At 45.2% G+C, this 17,044-nt stretch overlaps 1 protein-coding gene across 1 annotated transcript; it reads right to left on the minus strand.

Annotated features, from left to right (window-relative positions):
- Positions 1–3,318: 3,318 nt before the first annotated feature.
- On the minus strand, positions 3,319–15,597 carry Kpna2 (karyopherin subunit alpha 2). Its single transcript, XM_051158921.1, has 11 exons — positions 15,433–15,597; positions 13,751–13,847; positions 12,630–12,767; positions 8,664–8,752; positions 7,946–8,214; positions 7,496–7,590; positions 7,135–7,398; positions 6,732–6,965; positions 6,154–6,336; positions 4,087–4,236; positions 3,319–3,651 (listed from the first exon to the last, which is right to left on the minus strand). The coding sequence occupies exons 2-11, from the start codon at positions 13,823–13,825 to the stop codon at positions 3,559–3,561; spliced, it is 1,590 nt and encodes a 529-aa protein (XP_051014878.1). The 5' UTR covers positions 13,826–13,847; positions 15,433–15,597; the 3' UTR covers positions 3,319–3,558.
- Positions 15,598–17,044: the final 1,447 nt, after the last annotated feature.

Below are 17,044 nucleotides of genomic sequence, written 5' to 3' on the forward strand. Positions count from 1 at the left end.
AGCATCTGTAACCTCCAAGCTACTGACATCTGGGCTGGACAGCTCTTCACTGAGGGCTAGTGTGTGCATTGTGGATGGTTTAGAGGAGTGACATGGCCCTGTCTCACATGTGACAACCAAAAATGTCTCCACACTGAGAAATGTCCCCCAAGGGACATTTCAAAATCTGCCTATAGAACCAACACTTTACATAAACTAAAATCTGAGCCAGCATGGCTTTAATCCCAGCACTTGGGAGGCAGAGGCAGGCGGATCGCTGTGAGTTCGAGGCCAGCCTGGTCTACAAAGTGAGTCCAGGATGGCCAAAGCTACACGGAGAAACCCTGTCTCGAAAAAACAAAAAAAAAAAAAAAAAAAGCCAGTCATTTGAAGGCTGCTGAAGGCTAAAGCAAACGAAGGGGGCAATTAATTACACATCGCCTAACTCACTTCTTCCTTGCAGTGCTTTGGGCCTCTGGCTTCCCATCTGGCCACTGTTTGAATTACTGTTGTGCAGGGTGGCCAGTCTATCTCAGAGCTGGCTGCCTTTCAATAATGGCAGAAAGAACTCTCCAGCTTAATTAGCCCAGACTCCTAAGTTTCCTTAAGAAGCCAGGATACAATGTAAGTCCAAGATTCTCCAGCAGCCACATTCTTAAAAATAGCATTCCGGCCTGGTGTGGTGGTGCGTGCCTGTAACCCCAGCACTTGGGAGGCAGAGGCAGGCGGATCTCTGTTGAGTCCGAGGCCAGCCAAGTTCCAGGACAGCCAAGGCTGTTGCAGAGAAACCCGGTCTCAAAAGACACAAAAGGGATTACTGTGTGGTGTGCATGTGTTTGGACAGTGAAGGGCCCTTGTGAACTACATTTGAGGTCAGAGAGGCAGAGACAGAGAAACGGGACACACAGAGACAGAAAGACAGAGCCAGCAAGCACACACTTTTTTCCAGTTTGCTGGAAAACTGGTCTCTGGAGCAGGAAATTATTTTAAGTATTTCCTGAACAGCTGAAGTATGTTAGAAACCTGCTAGCTCTCTCCACATTAGCTCCAGGAAGTGGGCAATGGGTAGTTTCTTTACACAATGAACTGTCTGAGCCCTGTTCCCCCATTTTTACCTGAAAGGGACAGAATAGAGTGTCAATGTGGAAAGTTCAGAACACAATCTCAAGGTTTTTTGTTTGCTTTGGTGCTTTGTTGTTTGGTTGTTGGTTTTGAGACAGACTATCATGAGCCGGGCTGGCTTCAAACTTGCTGCATAGTCAAGAATGAGAAAAATGATCTTGAACTTCTGATTTGTCTTTCCCAGAGGCAAGAGCATCCTAGTCTACACAAGGAGTTCCAGGCCAGGCAGAGAAATCTTCAGGTGGGGTAAAAATGAAATTAGCTTCTTCTAGTTCAGGCAGAATTCTACAACATATCCCAAGAAGAAACTGCAAGGTCCCATCCAATAGATCTCCCCATGCCTGCCTATAAATCTCCCAGTGTGGGAGTTAGCATTGTGCCCAAGTGTGAACCTCCCAAGCACTGTACTGGGGTACTGTTGGGAAACACCTGGGAACCAGCTGCGACCTTAATTAGCAAATTCCCCCAGGATGATTAGCACAGCTGAAACAGTGGGGTAGGGGCGGGGTACCTCCAGGGCAAAGAGGAAGGCCGGGGAAAGCAAGTACCCCTCAGAAGAGAGACAGCTCCCAGGGCTCCATGGCCTTCCCACCTGAGGGGACCTGCTGGGAAACAGTCTAGTGCCAATCCTGCACCTCCCCATTCTAAGGAGACAGAGGCTGCTCTGAGTTTTAATGTTTCATCAAGCTTTTGGAATGCTTGTCAGCTGTTCCTCTAACAAAGAGACCAAGATGATTAAGTTATAAAGGGGTTTGTTTTGGCTCCTGGTTTGGGGCCTCTGGTAGGGCTGCTGGATGACAATGAAAGGGGCTGTGTGGCAGAGAAAACTGCCTAGTCATAGCCAGCAAGCAGAAGAGAAGAGGTCAAGGTCCAAAAACTGTGAGTGCAGGCAAACCATCACCCAGTTGGACAGCAAGGTGAAGTAAAACTCCAATTACTCTGTCCAGGAGTGCGGAACAGGACTAAAAAGTAACCATGAAGGACACCAACATGGAACTCACCGGAGACAGCTGCAAAAGCTATGTAATTCAGCCAGCCACTTGGGGTGATGATGGGCTTCCCACCCTGGGAGTATGGTCAGTTTGTCAGTAACCTCTGGTAAACACTGCTCTGGTTTCCTTAAGTCCTCATGGCCCTAAGCCAAGGTTGAGCAGATTCTCTGGCCCCCGCTGTGAGCCTGAGAAGAGTCCACAGTGATCAACTGGTACCTTTAACAACTCAGTTAAGAACCTATGCTGAAGCTGGGCAGTGGTAGCACAGGCCTTTAATCCCAGCACTTGGGAGGCAGAGGGGGGAGGGCAGATCTCTGTGAGTTCAAGGCCAGCCTGGTCTACAAAGTGAGTCCAGAACAGCCAAGGGATTACAGGTGTGTATCAGCGCTCGGCTGTGATTGACAAGAAAGAAAGGACCTGGCAAAGTGGCACATACCTGTAATCCCAGCATTTAGAGGCTATATGGGAAAATCCTTGGTTTGAGGCCAGCCTGTTTAACAAGAAATAACTGGAAAAACAATACACTTAGGCTAGGGAGGCAAGATCAACACGGAACAGAAGATGCTCCTGATGAGCAGCTGGAAATATCTGCCAGACTGAGGTGGAAGGTTTGGATTGTTTTGTTTAGTTGAGGCAGGGTCTCATTATGTAGCCCTGGATGGCCTGGAAGTTATGTAGACCAGGCTGGCCTCTGCCTCCTAAGCACTGGGATTGAAAACTATCACACACCTGGCAGGGTATTTGTCACACACCTAGCACGGAGAGCCTGGAAGCAATGTATGAACTCATCGGTTCCAAGGGCTTGGTGCATAAACCTCACATACAGTGTTAGTTGGGGGGTTTGCAAACATCAGAATACGACTTCCAAACTATGCCAACAACACAGCATTTAGCACACACAAATGCTCAGAACTAAACTTCCCTACTTGATAGCCTGGGTGTTTCTTTGACTGGGGTTATAAACGTTGTCAAATCCCTGAGCTGGAGAGATGGCTCAGAGGTTATGTGAATCCCACCGAGACCCGGAGACTCATGACTGAATGTGGATCTTCATCAGAAGGTATCTGCTAGTCAGAGACAGGTAGTGCTGGTTGCCTAGTCCTGTGGAGGATATAAGGGCAAGCCCCGAGATTCAAGTGCTCACCCCACATCCTTGGTGACTGCAAGCATGGCCACCTGTGGTTAGCCACTGCAGGAAATTTCCAACAGCAAAGCACAGAGTAAAGAAGAGTGGAACTTAATCTTTATTTACAGGACACTGTAGGGTACAAAATTCCACGGAGAAGTAAGAAACTCAGAGGACAGCTTCATACAGTATGTACAGTTCACAACTGTTCAAGTATAGTTTCTTTGTTAAAAAGTGCTACAATAACAAACCACATTTAAAAAGAGTTCTTAGTAGAGAAACAGTAAGACAAATTTATGAGGAACACAGCACATAGAAACAACTGTGTGCCTCTAGACATTAGAAGTTAAAGGTGCCGGGAGCCCCATCCTGAACTTGAAAGGCAAAGCCTTCAGAGGTAGTTTCTGGCACAACGTTTTGATCTTCCTCTTCCTAGAAACAGTAAAACAAGATAGAACCATAAGCATGGTGCATCCTTAGCAGTCAGTACCCTGTCTCAAAGCCTAGCCCTGGTAGAACAGAACTGGCTGCCAAAGCTTAGCTGATTCCTTAGTGCTGAGAGAAGGCTCTGGATGGGCTGGAGCACCCATCACTGTACAATAGGAGACCTTTCAGACAGAGAAAGGTTCTGGGGTTGGTCCTTCTCCATAAACTCATGTCTCAGAATTTCAGGTATCTATGGCTGTTCACATATCAAGCCAACACTATAAGAGCAAATACATACATACAGCAAGTCTTAGCTGTAGTGGTGCTTGCTCTCTGTGAGGGCACGGAGCAAACCATACACAAAGGATCAGAATTTAACCGGCTTGAACATACCATCAACTTTTTTATATGTTCCAAGCTGTTAACATGGCCATTACTCACCTCCACTGAGAAGTACTTCTCAATTAAGCTTAGCGAGGCCTTGTATACAGACTCATTTTCATGGCTCTGTAGTGCTTCAATTTTGTCCAAGCCTCCACATTCTTCAATCATTATACTAAGTTTCTCTGTCTCACCTAGTTTCTCAGCAGCCTTAAAACAAACACAATTCAAGTTTACTACCTTTACTCTATAAACGTTAATATCAATCAGATATGAATATGTTTCTTTTTTTTTTAATTTTTAATTTTTACATGTGCATTGGTGTAAGGGTGTCAGAATTCCTGGAACTGGAATTACAGAGTTGTGAGCTGCCATGTGGGTGCTGGGAATTGGAAGAGCAGATAGTGCTCTTAACCACTGAGCCATCTCTTCAGCCCAAGTTTTTTGTTTCTTTTCCAATTATTTACACAATGTTCTGCCTGCAGGCCACAAGAGGGCACCAGATCTCATCATAGATGGTAGTGAACCACCACGTGGTTTCTGGGAATTGAACTCAGGACCTTTGGAAGAATAAACAGCGCTTGTAAGCACAGAGTCTTTCTATGTGGCCCTGGCCTGCCTGGAATTTGCCCTATGTACATCGGGCTGGTCTCAAGCTCAGGGATCTGACTCTGCCTCTCTTATACCACACTTGGCTATTTTTTTTTCCTTTCCCACAGACAGAGTTTCTCTGTGTAGCCCTAGCTTTCCTGGATCTCCCTCTGTAGACCAGGCTAGCCTCAAAACAGTGTTTTTTGAGACAAGGTTTCACAGCTTAGTAGGAACATTACAGCTCTGTGACACTGCCAACATCCGCTGTACACAAAGTTCACAGTAAAAAACTGTACAATGGAAATTAAAAAAACAATACTTTAGAAAGCAGCCAGGCATGAAGGTGCTCTCCTTTAATTCCAGCCAGGTTGATCTCTAGAAATAGTTCAGCAGTTAAGAGCACTTGCTCTTGCAGAAGACCTAGGTTCAGCTCCCAGCACATACACTGCAGTTCACACCTCTAATCTCAGGGATTGAATGCCCTCTTCTGAACTCCTCAGGCAGCAGGCATGCAAGCACATGGTGCACTTACATACAACAGGCTAAATAAATGATTTTACGATGGGCAAGAAACCTGGCTAACTGGAAAGATTTACATGCATAGATAAAAACGCCAGTGTCTCTTAACTCCAGAATCAACTTTATTTTGTGAAAGGATCTCATTCTGTGGTCCAGACTGGCTTGGAAATCACTATGTAGTCCAGACTGGCCTTCAATTCGTGGCAGTCTTCTCCTGTGTACTAGGATTATAGTTGTGAGCTACCAATACCAGCTTAGTTAACTCAACTTTAAGGTTCCAGAATCAGAAATATATTAGCTGATAAACTGGGCTTGCCTACCATACATACTTGAATCAAACAGGGATAGAACTGGAAAAAAACAGACTATGAAATTATTTTAATCTCAGTTCAAGATAGGAAAATCACGTGAGTCTAGCACTTCAAAATGAGCCAAGGCATCACTGATCCCTCTTAAAACACACAAGGGAGCCGGGCGTGGTGGTGCACGCCTTTAATCCCAGCACTCAGGAGGCAGAGGCAGGCGGATCGCTGTGAGTTCGAGGCCAGCCTGGTCTACAAAGTGAGTCCAGGATGACCAAGGCTACACAGAGAAACCCTGTCTTGAAAAACCAAAAAAAAAAACAAAACAAAACAAAACAAAACCCCAAAACAAACAAAAAACACACAGGGGAAATATAAAAAAAAAACAAAATAATCAAACGTAACACCAGTTACCATATAAAACTGTCGTAGAGAACATGTGGGGCAGAGGAGTAAGATCAAAAAAAGAACTCCCTAATTGGGAGTTCAAGCCAGACTGTGCTACTTGATATCCTGCCATTAAAGAAAATATTTGTTTTTCAATATATGGGGTCTCTGTACAGACCAGACTGGCCTCCCCACACTGGGATTTATAAAGAGCGAGGCTGCACCTTCTGACTCGGACCATCAGTAAGCAAACTTCCCTGTCATCTTCCAGTCCTTAAGAGTCAATGCCAACCCAGACCCAAGCCAACAAGGCCTTGTTAGGACTTACCTGGAAGATATTTGCAATGGCATCCAGAATAACCAGAATAATTTTGGTATCTTTTGCACTCAAGAGGTTCATCAAAGGTTCTATTATGCCACAATGAACAAGATACACAATCTGCTCAACAGTGCCACCACTGGTATAGTTGGTTACGGCCCACACAGCTTCCTTCTGTGTCTTGAAGTCAGCCTGACAAGAAAATGGGTTTTAGTTCAGAAGTCCTAACGGTAAGACTCCAAAAGGTTCTGTTCTACAGACACCAACTCAACCTACTGGTTCCACCCAGCACTGTGTGGTGCTGTCTGTTCCCTAACAAAGGGTGAGGGCACAGACACTGATGGCCTTTCAGACTCTTCAGTAGTTATTGTTGTTGGGTTTTGAGACAAGGTCTCTCTATGTAGTCCTGACTATCTTAACGCTTGCAGCTTAGATCAGATTGGCCTTAAACCCAAAGATCCTCCTCTCTCTGCCTCCCAAGCTTAGGTATCATAGGTGTGCAGCCACGCCCAGATTCTTTTAAGATTCTTATCAAGCACAGGTTGCCATAAATGTAATCTGTCGCGGAACTGCTCAACTCTCCTTACCTTAGAGAGGACACCAACAAGAAAAGGCACTAGGCCATGATTCACAACTTGCTGTATCTGGTCCTGGCGTCCAGCTGTGATGTTTGACATTGTCCAAGTGGCCTCCTTCTGAATGTTAGTTTTGGGGTTCGTTAGCAGGCTGGGGAAGACTGCAAGTGCTCCTGCATCTATCACAATCTGCGTCTGTTCATCTGTTCCAGTGACAATATTCCCTATGGCTCTTAGTGCAGGAGTCTAAAAAGAAAGAAAAACTGATGTTGATTAATTATAGATAATTTGTATTTTTTTCTAGTACTGCTAAAAAACTATCTACTCTAAAAGTTCTGTGACAGTCATAGGCAGTATCTCAATACTAGCAACTGATTATGCTCCTGTACTCATTAATGAAAAGGCTAACACCTACCACAATTGGCAATTCAGTAGCTCCTAGAAGCTTCACAAGCTGTGGCACAACTCCTGTCTTCACAACCATCTCAATGCGCTCGTTCGGGCCGTCAGTCAGGTAGGAAATAGCCCAGCAGGAATCTGCTAATACTTCTGGGTCGTTGTGATGCAGGAGACGAACTAAAGTAGGAAGAATCTGCTCAACAGCTTCTAAGGGGGGTGCGGGATTCTTGTTTCGACAAAGGTTTGAAAGGGTCCACGTAAGATTACGTAAGTAACCACACTGGGGGAAAGAAAAATTAGTTAAAAGCCTTGTCTTTGAAAAGATGGGGAAAACAAAAACCAAACACTAAGTGACATTGCTTATGGTATTAACTTACTGCCAAGGATGACAGATCAGGAATTGCAAGAAGTACCACCAGTGGGTCAACTGCACCATATTTGATAACTAAGTCTCGGAAAACTGAACCATCACCTGAAATAGAAAGCAAGATTAGCTGGGCATGGTTGTGAACACCTTTAATCCCTTTAATCTAAGGATCTATTTCTGTTGAGTTCCAATCTAAATAGTGAGACCCTGTCTCATAAAAATAAAAGAGCAGATTAACGAGCATACTTATCCTGAGTATCAACATTCAGTTACTGAATGCACTGTCAGACAAGCCCTAGCGCAAATCCTCCTCCAGTAGCACTGTTAAATACCCCTTCCGCTCCTAATAAGGGCTTAAAGCAAGCGCAAACACTGACACAAAAGTCACCAGGACCTTTAACACCGTCCCTCTTTAATCACATTGGACACATTCAGTCCAAAGAATTTTAAGTGCAAGTACCTGCAATGTTTCCAAGTGCCCATACAGCTTGCTCGCTGATGTGAGCATGGGGAGACGCCAAGAGAGAAATAAATGCTGGTATAGCTCCTCCGTCCACCACAGCCTTGGTCTGTTCAGACGTTCCAGAAGCAATGTTAGTGAGCGCCCAAGCAGACTCAAACTGAATGGGACTACAGTCAGTTTTGCCCAAGAAGGACACAAATTTGGGGATCAAACCAGCTCTGATAATGTTGTCTATAGGAGGCTGTTTCTCCCTAGAAAGCAGTTTCCTAAAGGGTAAACAAAAAGACGTTGAAGTTGATTTCTTACATGCCTTGAAAGGTGTCTAAGAATCTCAACCAAGTAACTGATACATGCATAATATCAATATAGGAAGGCTGAGGCAAAAGGAATGTGAACTTAAGGTCCACCTTGGCTACATGAGATCCTGTTTAAAGAGGGAAAAGGGCGGTGAGATGGTTTAACAGGTAAAAACTGCTTGCCACCAAGCCCAACAACCTCAATTCAATGCCCAGGACTCACATGGTAGAGACAACTCCTGCAAGTAGTCCTCTGATTTCCACAATAAACAAACAAATAAATAAACTTAAAGTAAAAATTGATGAAAACAGGGCTGTATAAGCTTTACTTTATTCATCACGTCTGTTTCACCACACCTCCCATCCCATCTCAAATGGCTACTTTCTTAGGTTACACATGCCAAAGCCTGTAGACCTACCGAGCAGCTTGTGTAGCTTGGAGCTGGCTTTCCAAATTGTTGCTGTTTATGCCTTTAACAATGTCCTCAACAGACCAATTTACAGTGCCCTAAAAGAAATGCAGTATTTTGCAAATTATTATTTTTTACTAAATACCGAGTTCTGTTCCTGATTTCCCTCATTAATAAACTATGACCTGAGCTGGTGTAGTGGTGCACGCCTGTAACCCCAGTACTCAGGGAGACAGAGGCAGAAGGATGTCTGAGTTGGAAGCCCGCTTGGTCTACAAAATGAACTCAAATATACTTTTTTTTGCTTCCTCTCTCAGATATACTTTCAACAAAGATACATGGCGCTACAGACAATGTCTTAGATCATGTATGTCTGTTTTTGACACAGGATCCCTCCACGTAGGCTTGGCTGTCCTGGAACTCATGTAGACCAGGATGGCCTAGAACTCAGTGATCTACTATCTCTACCTGCAAAGTACTGGTGTATGGTGAGATGATAGGCAGTGGTGGTGTGTATGCCTTTAGTCCCAGCCCTTGGGAGGCAGAGGCAGGCAGATCGTGAGTTCAAGGCCAGCCTGGTCTACAAAGCTAGTCCACGACAGTCAAGGTTACACAGAGAAACCCTGTCTTGAAAAAAAAACATAACAAAACAAAAGGTGTATGGTGAGCTGGGCATGGTGGCACACATCTATAATCTGAGTTGAAGGCCAGCCTGGTCTACAAAGCGAGACCAGGAAAGCCACAGCTACACAAAGAAATCCTGTCTTGAAAAACCAAAAGAAGCCTGTATCTTACCACTCCTGGCCTCATTTCTTGGATTTTTATTTAAGATTTTCATCTATAAATCCCCATAATAGTTAACTTTTACGTTTTGAATCATTGCAGAAAGGCTTGCAGTCCTCAAACAAGTATAAGCTATTATTGTTGCTCTTGGCTGCCCACCAAAACTTTATGCTAAGACTCCAATGCTGAAGACACCATACATTTTGGCTACAGGACATAAGAGTGAAAAAAATCAAGTTCATCCTGCCTAGCATGGGGTACCCACTGGTTCAATAGTGACAACAATATTATGGAGGTAACCAACTGCTCTCTGGTTGTATTTAAAACCTGCTCCACAGCCAGGTGTGGTAGTGCATGCCTTTAATCCCAGCTCTAGGAGGCAGGGGCAGGTATATCACTGTGAGTTTGAGGCTAGCCTGGTCTACAAAGCAAGTCTAGGACAGCTAAGGCTACATAGAGAAACCCTGTCTCAGAAACAAAACAAAATCCACAAAAAACAAAACAAAACAAAAACCCTGCTCAACAGAGGGCGACCTTTTCTTGAAAAGTCTGGCAAGGAATCCCTGCTAAAAGATCATAAGCCCTAGGGGAAGGCCAACTATTATTTTGCGAAACAAACATGACATCATGTCTGTGTAGCCTTAGCTACTCTGGACTCAGTGTGTACACCTCACTCACTGCCTCCCCAGTGCTAGAAATAAAGGGTACAGCTCTCCGCCTTATTCAGAGAAGCTTCTTTTGGCAATGGATGGTGGTTAATACAGAGACTGACAGACAGACAGCCAAAGTGTTAGGAATTAGTGATGATATGCTAGCGTGCTAGCTGTAAAAGGAACATCTGTAAAACACACACACACACACACACACAGACCCTGTCTCAAAAAAACAAACAAACAAACAAAAAAAACCAAATAAATAAATAAATAAAAATAAAAAAAGAGGAAGATTAGGCATTTTACTACATCATCATGAAACGGGGAAGAGCTCATCGGGCACTACTCCCTCCTGGGGGACTACTGCTGACAGTTAATGGAGTGGGGACTTCCACAGGGGTAAGCCACTGACAAGCCATCCATGCTCAGACAACAAGCTCCCGCCCACACTCTTGCAAGCAACCATAACTAAGCTCAGCGGGTCAAATATCAAGCAGACATGAAGAAAGAGCAAGCCTTGTTGGGAAGAAGGGTTTCAGCAGGCAAAGACGGGGTGAGAGCAGGAAACAGGGTGAAAAGGACTCATGATGCATGCATATAGACATTCAAGTAGCACTAATAACAAATAAGATAATGTCTATGAGATTAAAGGCTAACAGGAAAATTATAAGCAGCAAACGACAAGACAAAGAATGGTAAAGGAAAGTAAATGTAAAAAACATGCTAGTAAGTGTCCAGTATTGCCTTACTCCTGTTTTGTGAATCAGAGACTAGTCTGGGCCACGTAATAATACCCTGCTCCACAGGACAGTACTGGTAAATCTAAGATAGGCCTCACTCATGGGAAGGCTATCATGAAGCAGTATTTCAAGCAAAGAGACCATGTCAACACACAGTACATTTTAAGAAATGTAGCATTATGCAGTTTTGTTGTAGTAAGTGTTAAGTATCTGAGCTATATAATGCAAGCTTATTTTGCTTCCTGGACTACAAAGCTATGGAGCATGTTATATTGTACGTCACAGGCAATTCTCACACAATGGGAAGTTTTTTTTTTTTCCCACAGTGGGAAGTTTATATGTATCCAAATGTATAAATGTAGAAAAAGTACAGTAAGTGATAAGACTAATGAGCTGGGTGTGGTGGCCCACGCCTTTAATCCCAGCACTCGGGAGGCAGAGGCAGATGGATCTCTGTGAGTTCAAGGCCAGCCTGGTCTACAAGACAAGTCCAGAACAGCCAAGGTTACACAGAGGAACCCTGTCTTGAGAGAGAGAGAAAAGAAAGAAAGAAAGAAAGAAAGAAAGAAAGAAAGAAAGAAAGAAAGAAAGAAAGCAGGCAGGCGTGGTGGCACATACATCTTTAATCCCAGCTGTGAGTTCAAGGCCAGTCTGGGCTCTCTGTGTAACAGCCCTGGCCGTCCTGGGCCTGCTTTATAGACCAGACTGGCTTCAAACTCAAGAGATCTGCTTGCTTCTGCCTCCCAAGTGCTGGGATTAAAAGTGTGCACCCCCACCACCCATGATTCTTAACAGTAGTAAAATTACAGTTATGAACTAGTAATAAAAATAACATAAAGAACTGTATTAAAGGGCTGCAGCATTAGAAAGGCTGAGAATACCCAAGGACGCCAAGCACCCAAGGCCAAGGGAGGACTAACAGTGAGGTCCAGACAGAACAGGCTATAGAGAACATATCGTTACAGCCAGGGTTGTACAGCCAGACACTGTCTCAAAAACTAAAAATAAAAAAGGAGCTAAAAAACTTTCTTATTCTTCAAGTGGAACTGACATGTCAAAGTATTTAGCTAGTAGCCAGAAATGCAGGGACATCAGAAGAACGGTCAAAACTAAATAAAAGAAAGCTATGTACTTAGTGTAGTCATGTGGTAGAGAGCTACCCTGGCCTTCACCTCCAGCACTGCCAAAAATCAAACCAAAACAAACAAAACAACCTGGTGCTGGAGAGATGGCTCAGTGGTTAGAGCACAGCAGGCTTCCAGAGGTTCACTTCCCAGCACCCACAAGGCAGTACACAGCTGGATGCCCAGCTCCAGGGGAACTAACATCCTCACCACACAGGCACACATGCAGGCAAGACACCAACACACATAAATTAGTCATTCAAAAATAGTAATAATAGCCAGGTGGTGGTGGCACATGCCTTGAATCCCACCACCTGGAAAGCAGAGGCCAGCCTGGTCTACAGAGTGAGCACCAAGATGGCCAGGGATACAGAGAGAAATCCTGTCTGGGGCGTGGGGGGCAGGGGCAGTGCAGTAACAACAAACTGAGCTGGAAAGATGACCCCAGCAGGTAAACGTACTTGTCACCCCAGTCTGGTCCACTACATTTGATCCCTAGAACCCTTGTCAAGAAAGGTAGAAGACAATCCACTCCTAAATTTGGCCTTTGACACAACACACCACAACATGTGTGCACCTACACGCTACATCATTCCTGTCTCAAAAAAACAAGGACAAAAGAGACAGAAGGAACTTCCCTAACTTCCAGGTTTCCATGAAGGCAAATGTGTTTACCTGATTGTTGCGGTTTTCCTGCAATGGAGACGTAGCATCATCTGGAAATGAGCTGACGTTCCTCCTTTTCAGCATCTGGTCATCTTTCTTAGCTTTCCTCAGTTCCACATTAACTTCTATTCGGCGGCGCCGCATTTCCTGAAGAAAGGACAATACCTTGTTTGTTGTCTTTCACATCAGTTTTTACTGTCAGATGATTTCTCTTTAATCCTTCAAAGGCCAGCAAGAGATGGTTCATCCAATAAAGGCACTTGCCACCAAGTCTGAGGACTTCAATCCTTCAGAGTCACGTAGAGGAGGGAACCAATGTCTCTTAAGTGTCCTCTCACCTCTGCATGTGTACCAGGTGAACACAAAAGTTTTTACACACACGTACACACACAAAAAGTAAATAAGTGCAATTTAAAGAGTTCTTAAAGCCAGGCATGGTGGCGCACGCCTTTAATCCCAGCACTCGGGAGGCAGAGACAGGCGGATCGCTATGAGTTCGAGGCCAGACTGGTCTACAAAGTGAGTCTAGGACAGCCAAGGCTACACAGAGGAAACCCTGTTTCGAAAAACCAAAAAAAAAAAAAAAAAAAAAAAAGAGTTCTTAAAATACTTAAGATAGTGGGAGGTGGTGGTGCAGGCCTTTAATCCCAGCACTCAGGGAGGCAGAGGCAGTTGGATCCCTGTGAGTTCCAGACCAGCCTGGTCTACAAAGTGAGTCCAGGACAGCCAAGGATACACAGAGAAACACTGTCTCGAAAAACCAAAACCAAAACTGAAACCAACAACAAAAAACCTCAAACAAACAAAAATACCTAACACTAGCTGGGCATGGTGGTGCACGCCTGTAATGCCTGTAATCTCAGCACTCGGAGGCAGAGGCAGGCGGAGCTCTCTGAGTTCAAGCCCAGCCTGGTCTACAAAGTGAGTCCAGGACAGCCAAGGATACACAGAAAAACACTGTCTCAAACAACAACAAAAACCCAACCAAACAAAAAACTAAAAGAGATAAAGTTCGGAGCAGAAAAACCCACCTAACGTGAGTGAGGCGGTGGGTTCAATCCACAGTACCTCAAAAAATGTGTTCTTTCATTTAGAGGTGTATATATAGGAAAACAAAAGAAGGCACTCACTGTGCTGTCTTTTCCCTTGTTCTTGAATCTGTTAAGCCGGGCAGCTGGTGAATTAGCATTCTCGTTGGTGGACATGGCTGCAGGAACACAGGGAAAGCTAGTAGACAAGAGAGATGGGGGGAAAAAAAAGACAAAAAGCACTTTTTAATAAAAACACAACATAAGCTGGGCATAGTAACATCATGCCTTTAATCATAGCACATGGGAGGCAGAGACAGGCCTGTGAGTTTAGGGCCAGCCTGATCTGTAGAGTGTTCAGGTGAGCACTGGGTCTTTCTAGCTGGCCTTTAATCACAGGGCTTGGAAGGCAGATCTCAGAGGCCAGACTGGTCTACAGAGTGAGTCCAGGACAACCAGGGCTACTCAGAGCAACCCTGTCACAAAAACAAAACCCACAGGCTTTCAGCACTATGGCTATAGTATTGAGTAAGCCATAATGCCCTCCTAAAAAGCTCTGGCAACCAAACTGGCAATAAGAAACCAAATTTTAGGGCAGGTTGTGGTGACCTGCGACTTTAAGATCCCCATGACTTTAATAGCAGCACTCAGGAGGCAGAGAGAGGCAGGTGGATTGCTCTGAGTTCCAAGCCAGCCTGGTCTTACAAGGTGAGTCCAGGAAAGCCAAGACTATACAGAGAAAAGCTCCGGGGAGAGGGGGGAGGGGGGAGGGGGGGGGGGGGGGGGCGGAGAGAAAGAAACGTATTTTTAAACAAACATAATTTAAATTTTCCACTAGCCACACTTTTAAAAGGCTAGAAAGAAACCAATGGAATTTAAGACTTTTACACAATATAGCTAAAATATTACCATTTCAGGATGTCATCAGTACAGAAAAATTGAGATGTTTTACTCAATACACCTTCAAAATCCTATGTGTAGTTTAAGCACACAGAGCAACATCTCAAATTAGATTAGCGGCTTTTCACTCATGGCCTTAAACCGGGATTAGACGGGGCGCTTCTTTCTAGACTCAGTTAATAAAACACGGAATAGGAGAAGAGAACCCTGGCTGCCATATACGTCCTTAAGGCAATAAATGTGTTGATTGATGGCCAAAATGAATACATAATAGCAACTTCTAGCATGTTACATTAAAAAAGAAAACGGTTCGTTACATTACAGAACCCTCCACAACCATCCATCGCTGTCACCGGTGTCGCTTAGCGCTGAATCTTCAGCACCTTGCACAGACTTCCAGCGAATGCATCCAATTAGGATGACATCAGCTGTGGTCAGTGGTACTCGATGTACCTCAGGTGTGACCGCCACAGAGGGAAAGGAAATCACAAATCCCCTGGCAATCTGCTAGCGTTAGCTGCTTCGTGTTCGGCCTCGACACTGACGCAGGTGACCCGGGTCAAGTGTTTTAACTGCCACCTCCATCTCCGGCCCCAAGCCCGTGGGGGCGGGGGTGGGGGTGGACAGCGGCTTCGACCGTCCCCTGCCGCCCTCCGGTCCCCTGCGCCGACCCTCCGGTCCACGCCGCACCACACCCCGGACCTTTTTCGCAGCCAGCCCTGACCCCAGACGGACGAAACCCTGCCGCTGGGCCAACCAACCGGCCCCCGAGGCCTCGCCTGAGCATGGAGGCCCAGCTCACGGCCGGGCGCGGCCTGCTCCCGCCCTCCGCCGCGCAGCTCTCGGGCCGGCCGTTACCCCCCAGGACCGGCCTCGGCTCTCACCTGCACAGCGGGCTCAAGCGTCCACGGAAGGCGGTGCGGGGCTCTCAGGCTAGCGGGTCAGCGGCCCTCGAAACGTCCAGCGCGACTCAGCCCTCAGACTTTGTGCCTCGTGCTGCCGGCCGGCGCGATTTAAATTTCCCGGTGACGCCGCCTCCTGATTGGCTGGTTTGAGCCTAAGCTGTGCGTTCATTGGCAGATTTGAAAAACACGTTAGGCGGGGGTGGGGGTGGGACGCGGACACGGGGCCGGGGGAGGTGGGGGGGCAGGTGGGGGGGAGGGAGTTGGTTAGGAGGGTAGCATCGCGAGATGAGGGAGCGGCCGGGCAATCCCAGAGTGCTTTGCAGAAGGGTGACGCTAGAGCTCCGCACACATTGCTAAGGGTTGGGTGGCTTCTTTCTATCCGGATTGCTTGGTAATACTGTTTGCTTTCTCTGAGCCTCTCCTTAGGCAAATACATGAACTTATTATTACACTCGTTATCGTTAAAAAAAAACAAAACAAAAGTTTAGCCTGGCGAATTACAGCACTCGGGAGGCAGAAGCAGGAGGATTGCTGAATTCAAGGTGAGCCCGGTCTGCGTAGTGAGGCCAGTCACAAAAAACAATAACTCAAACAAACAAACAAAAATAATAATTCTAATAAAAGAGCTTAACACAAATACATTGATTTTTTTTTTCACGACAGAACTCACAAGAGATTTAGCAAGGGCTGATCACTGGGAGAAAGTAGTAAAGTGGATGAGTGGCTCTTATTAATTATATCACTGTATTGTTTGTACTATTATTATTTTCATTATAGGAAGTGGGGTTGACAAGGCTTTCACAAAAGGGCCGAGGCTACCCTTGAACCTGTTGCAGTCCTGTCTCAGCATCAGTTCTGGGACACTTGAACCAATTGTGTGTCAGGTTTGTATTAGATTACTTGCAAATATAAAAAGACAATGAAAGCAGTAAATATAGTTTTTTTTAAAGCTTATTAATGCCTATTTTCTCCAGCCCCCCCCCTTTTTTTTCTCTCTGTATAGTTCTGCCTATCCTGGAACTCACTCTAGACCAGGCTGGCCTCAAACTCAGATTCTGCCTCCCACGAACTGGGTTAAAGGTATTCACCAGCACCACTACCAGGCTTCAAACACTTTTTAAAACTTTCATTAATTCTGAACACAGAATCAAAACCTTTACCTAGACTTGCTAAGTGTTAGCATTTTATCACATTTTTCTTTATATGTAAAATGTACACAAGTGTACCCATGTGAGGTTTTTTTTTTTTTTTTCTGGCCTTTTGGTAGTTTCAAAATTATCTCTTTAGCTGGGCATGGTGGCATATGTCTATAATCCCAGTACTCAGGAGGCAGAGGCTAGTAGATTGCTGAAAATTCAAGGCCAGCCTGGTCTACAAAGTGAGTCCAGGACAGCCAAGGTTACACAGAGAAACCCTGCTGGGGCAGGGGAAGAAAAAGACATTTTCTTATATAATCACACTGCAAACCCTCCAATTTCATGGTCTGTTATGTTCAGACATCAAAGACGTTTATTAGCATCAGGATTGTGAACCATTTTTTTTTGTGTTCCTCCTGGGTCCTTTAATGGATTAGTGTAAGAAAGTTGTGGTT

The sequence above is a fragment of the Acomys russatus genome, chromosome 16 (genome assembly GCF_903995435.1).
Source record: "Acomys russatus chromosome 16, mAcoRus1.1, whole genome shotgun sequence".
NCBI lineage: Eukaryota > Metazoa > Chordata > Mammalia > Rodentia > Muridae > Acomys > Acomys russatus.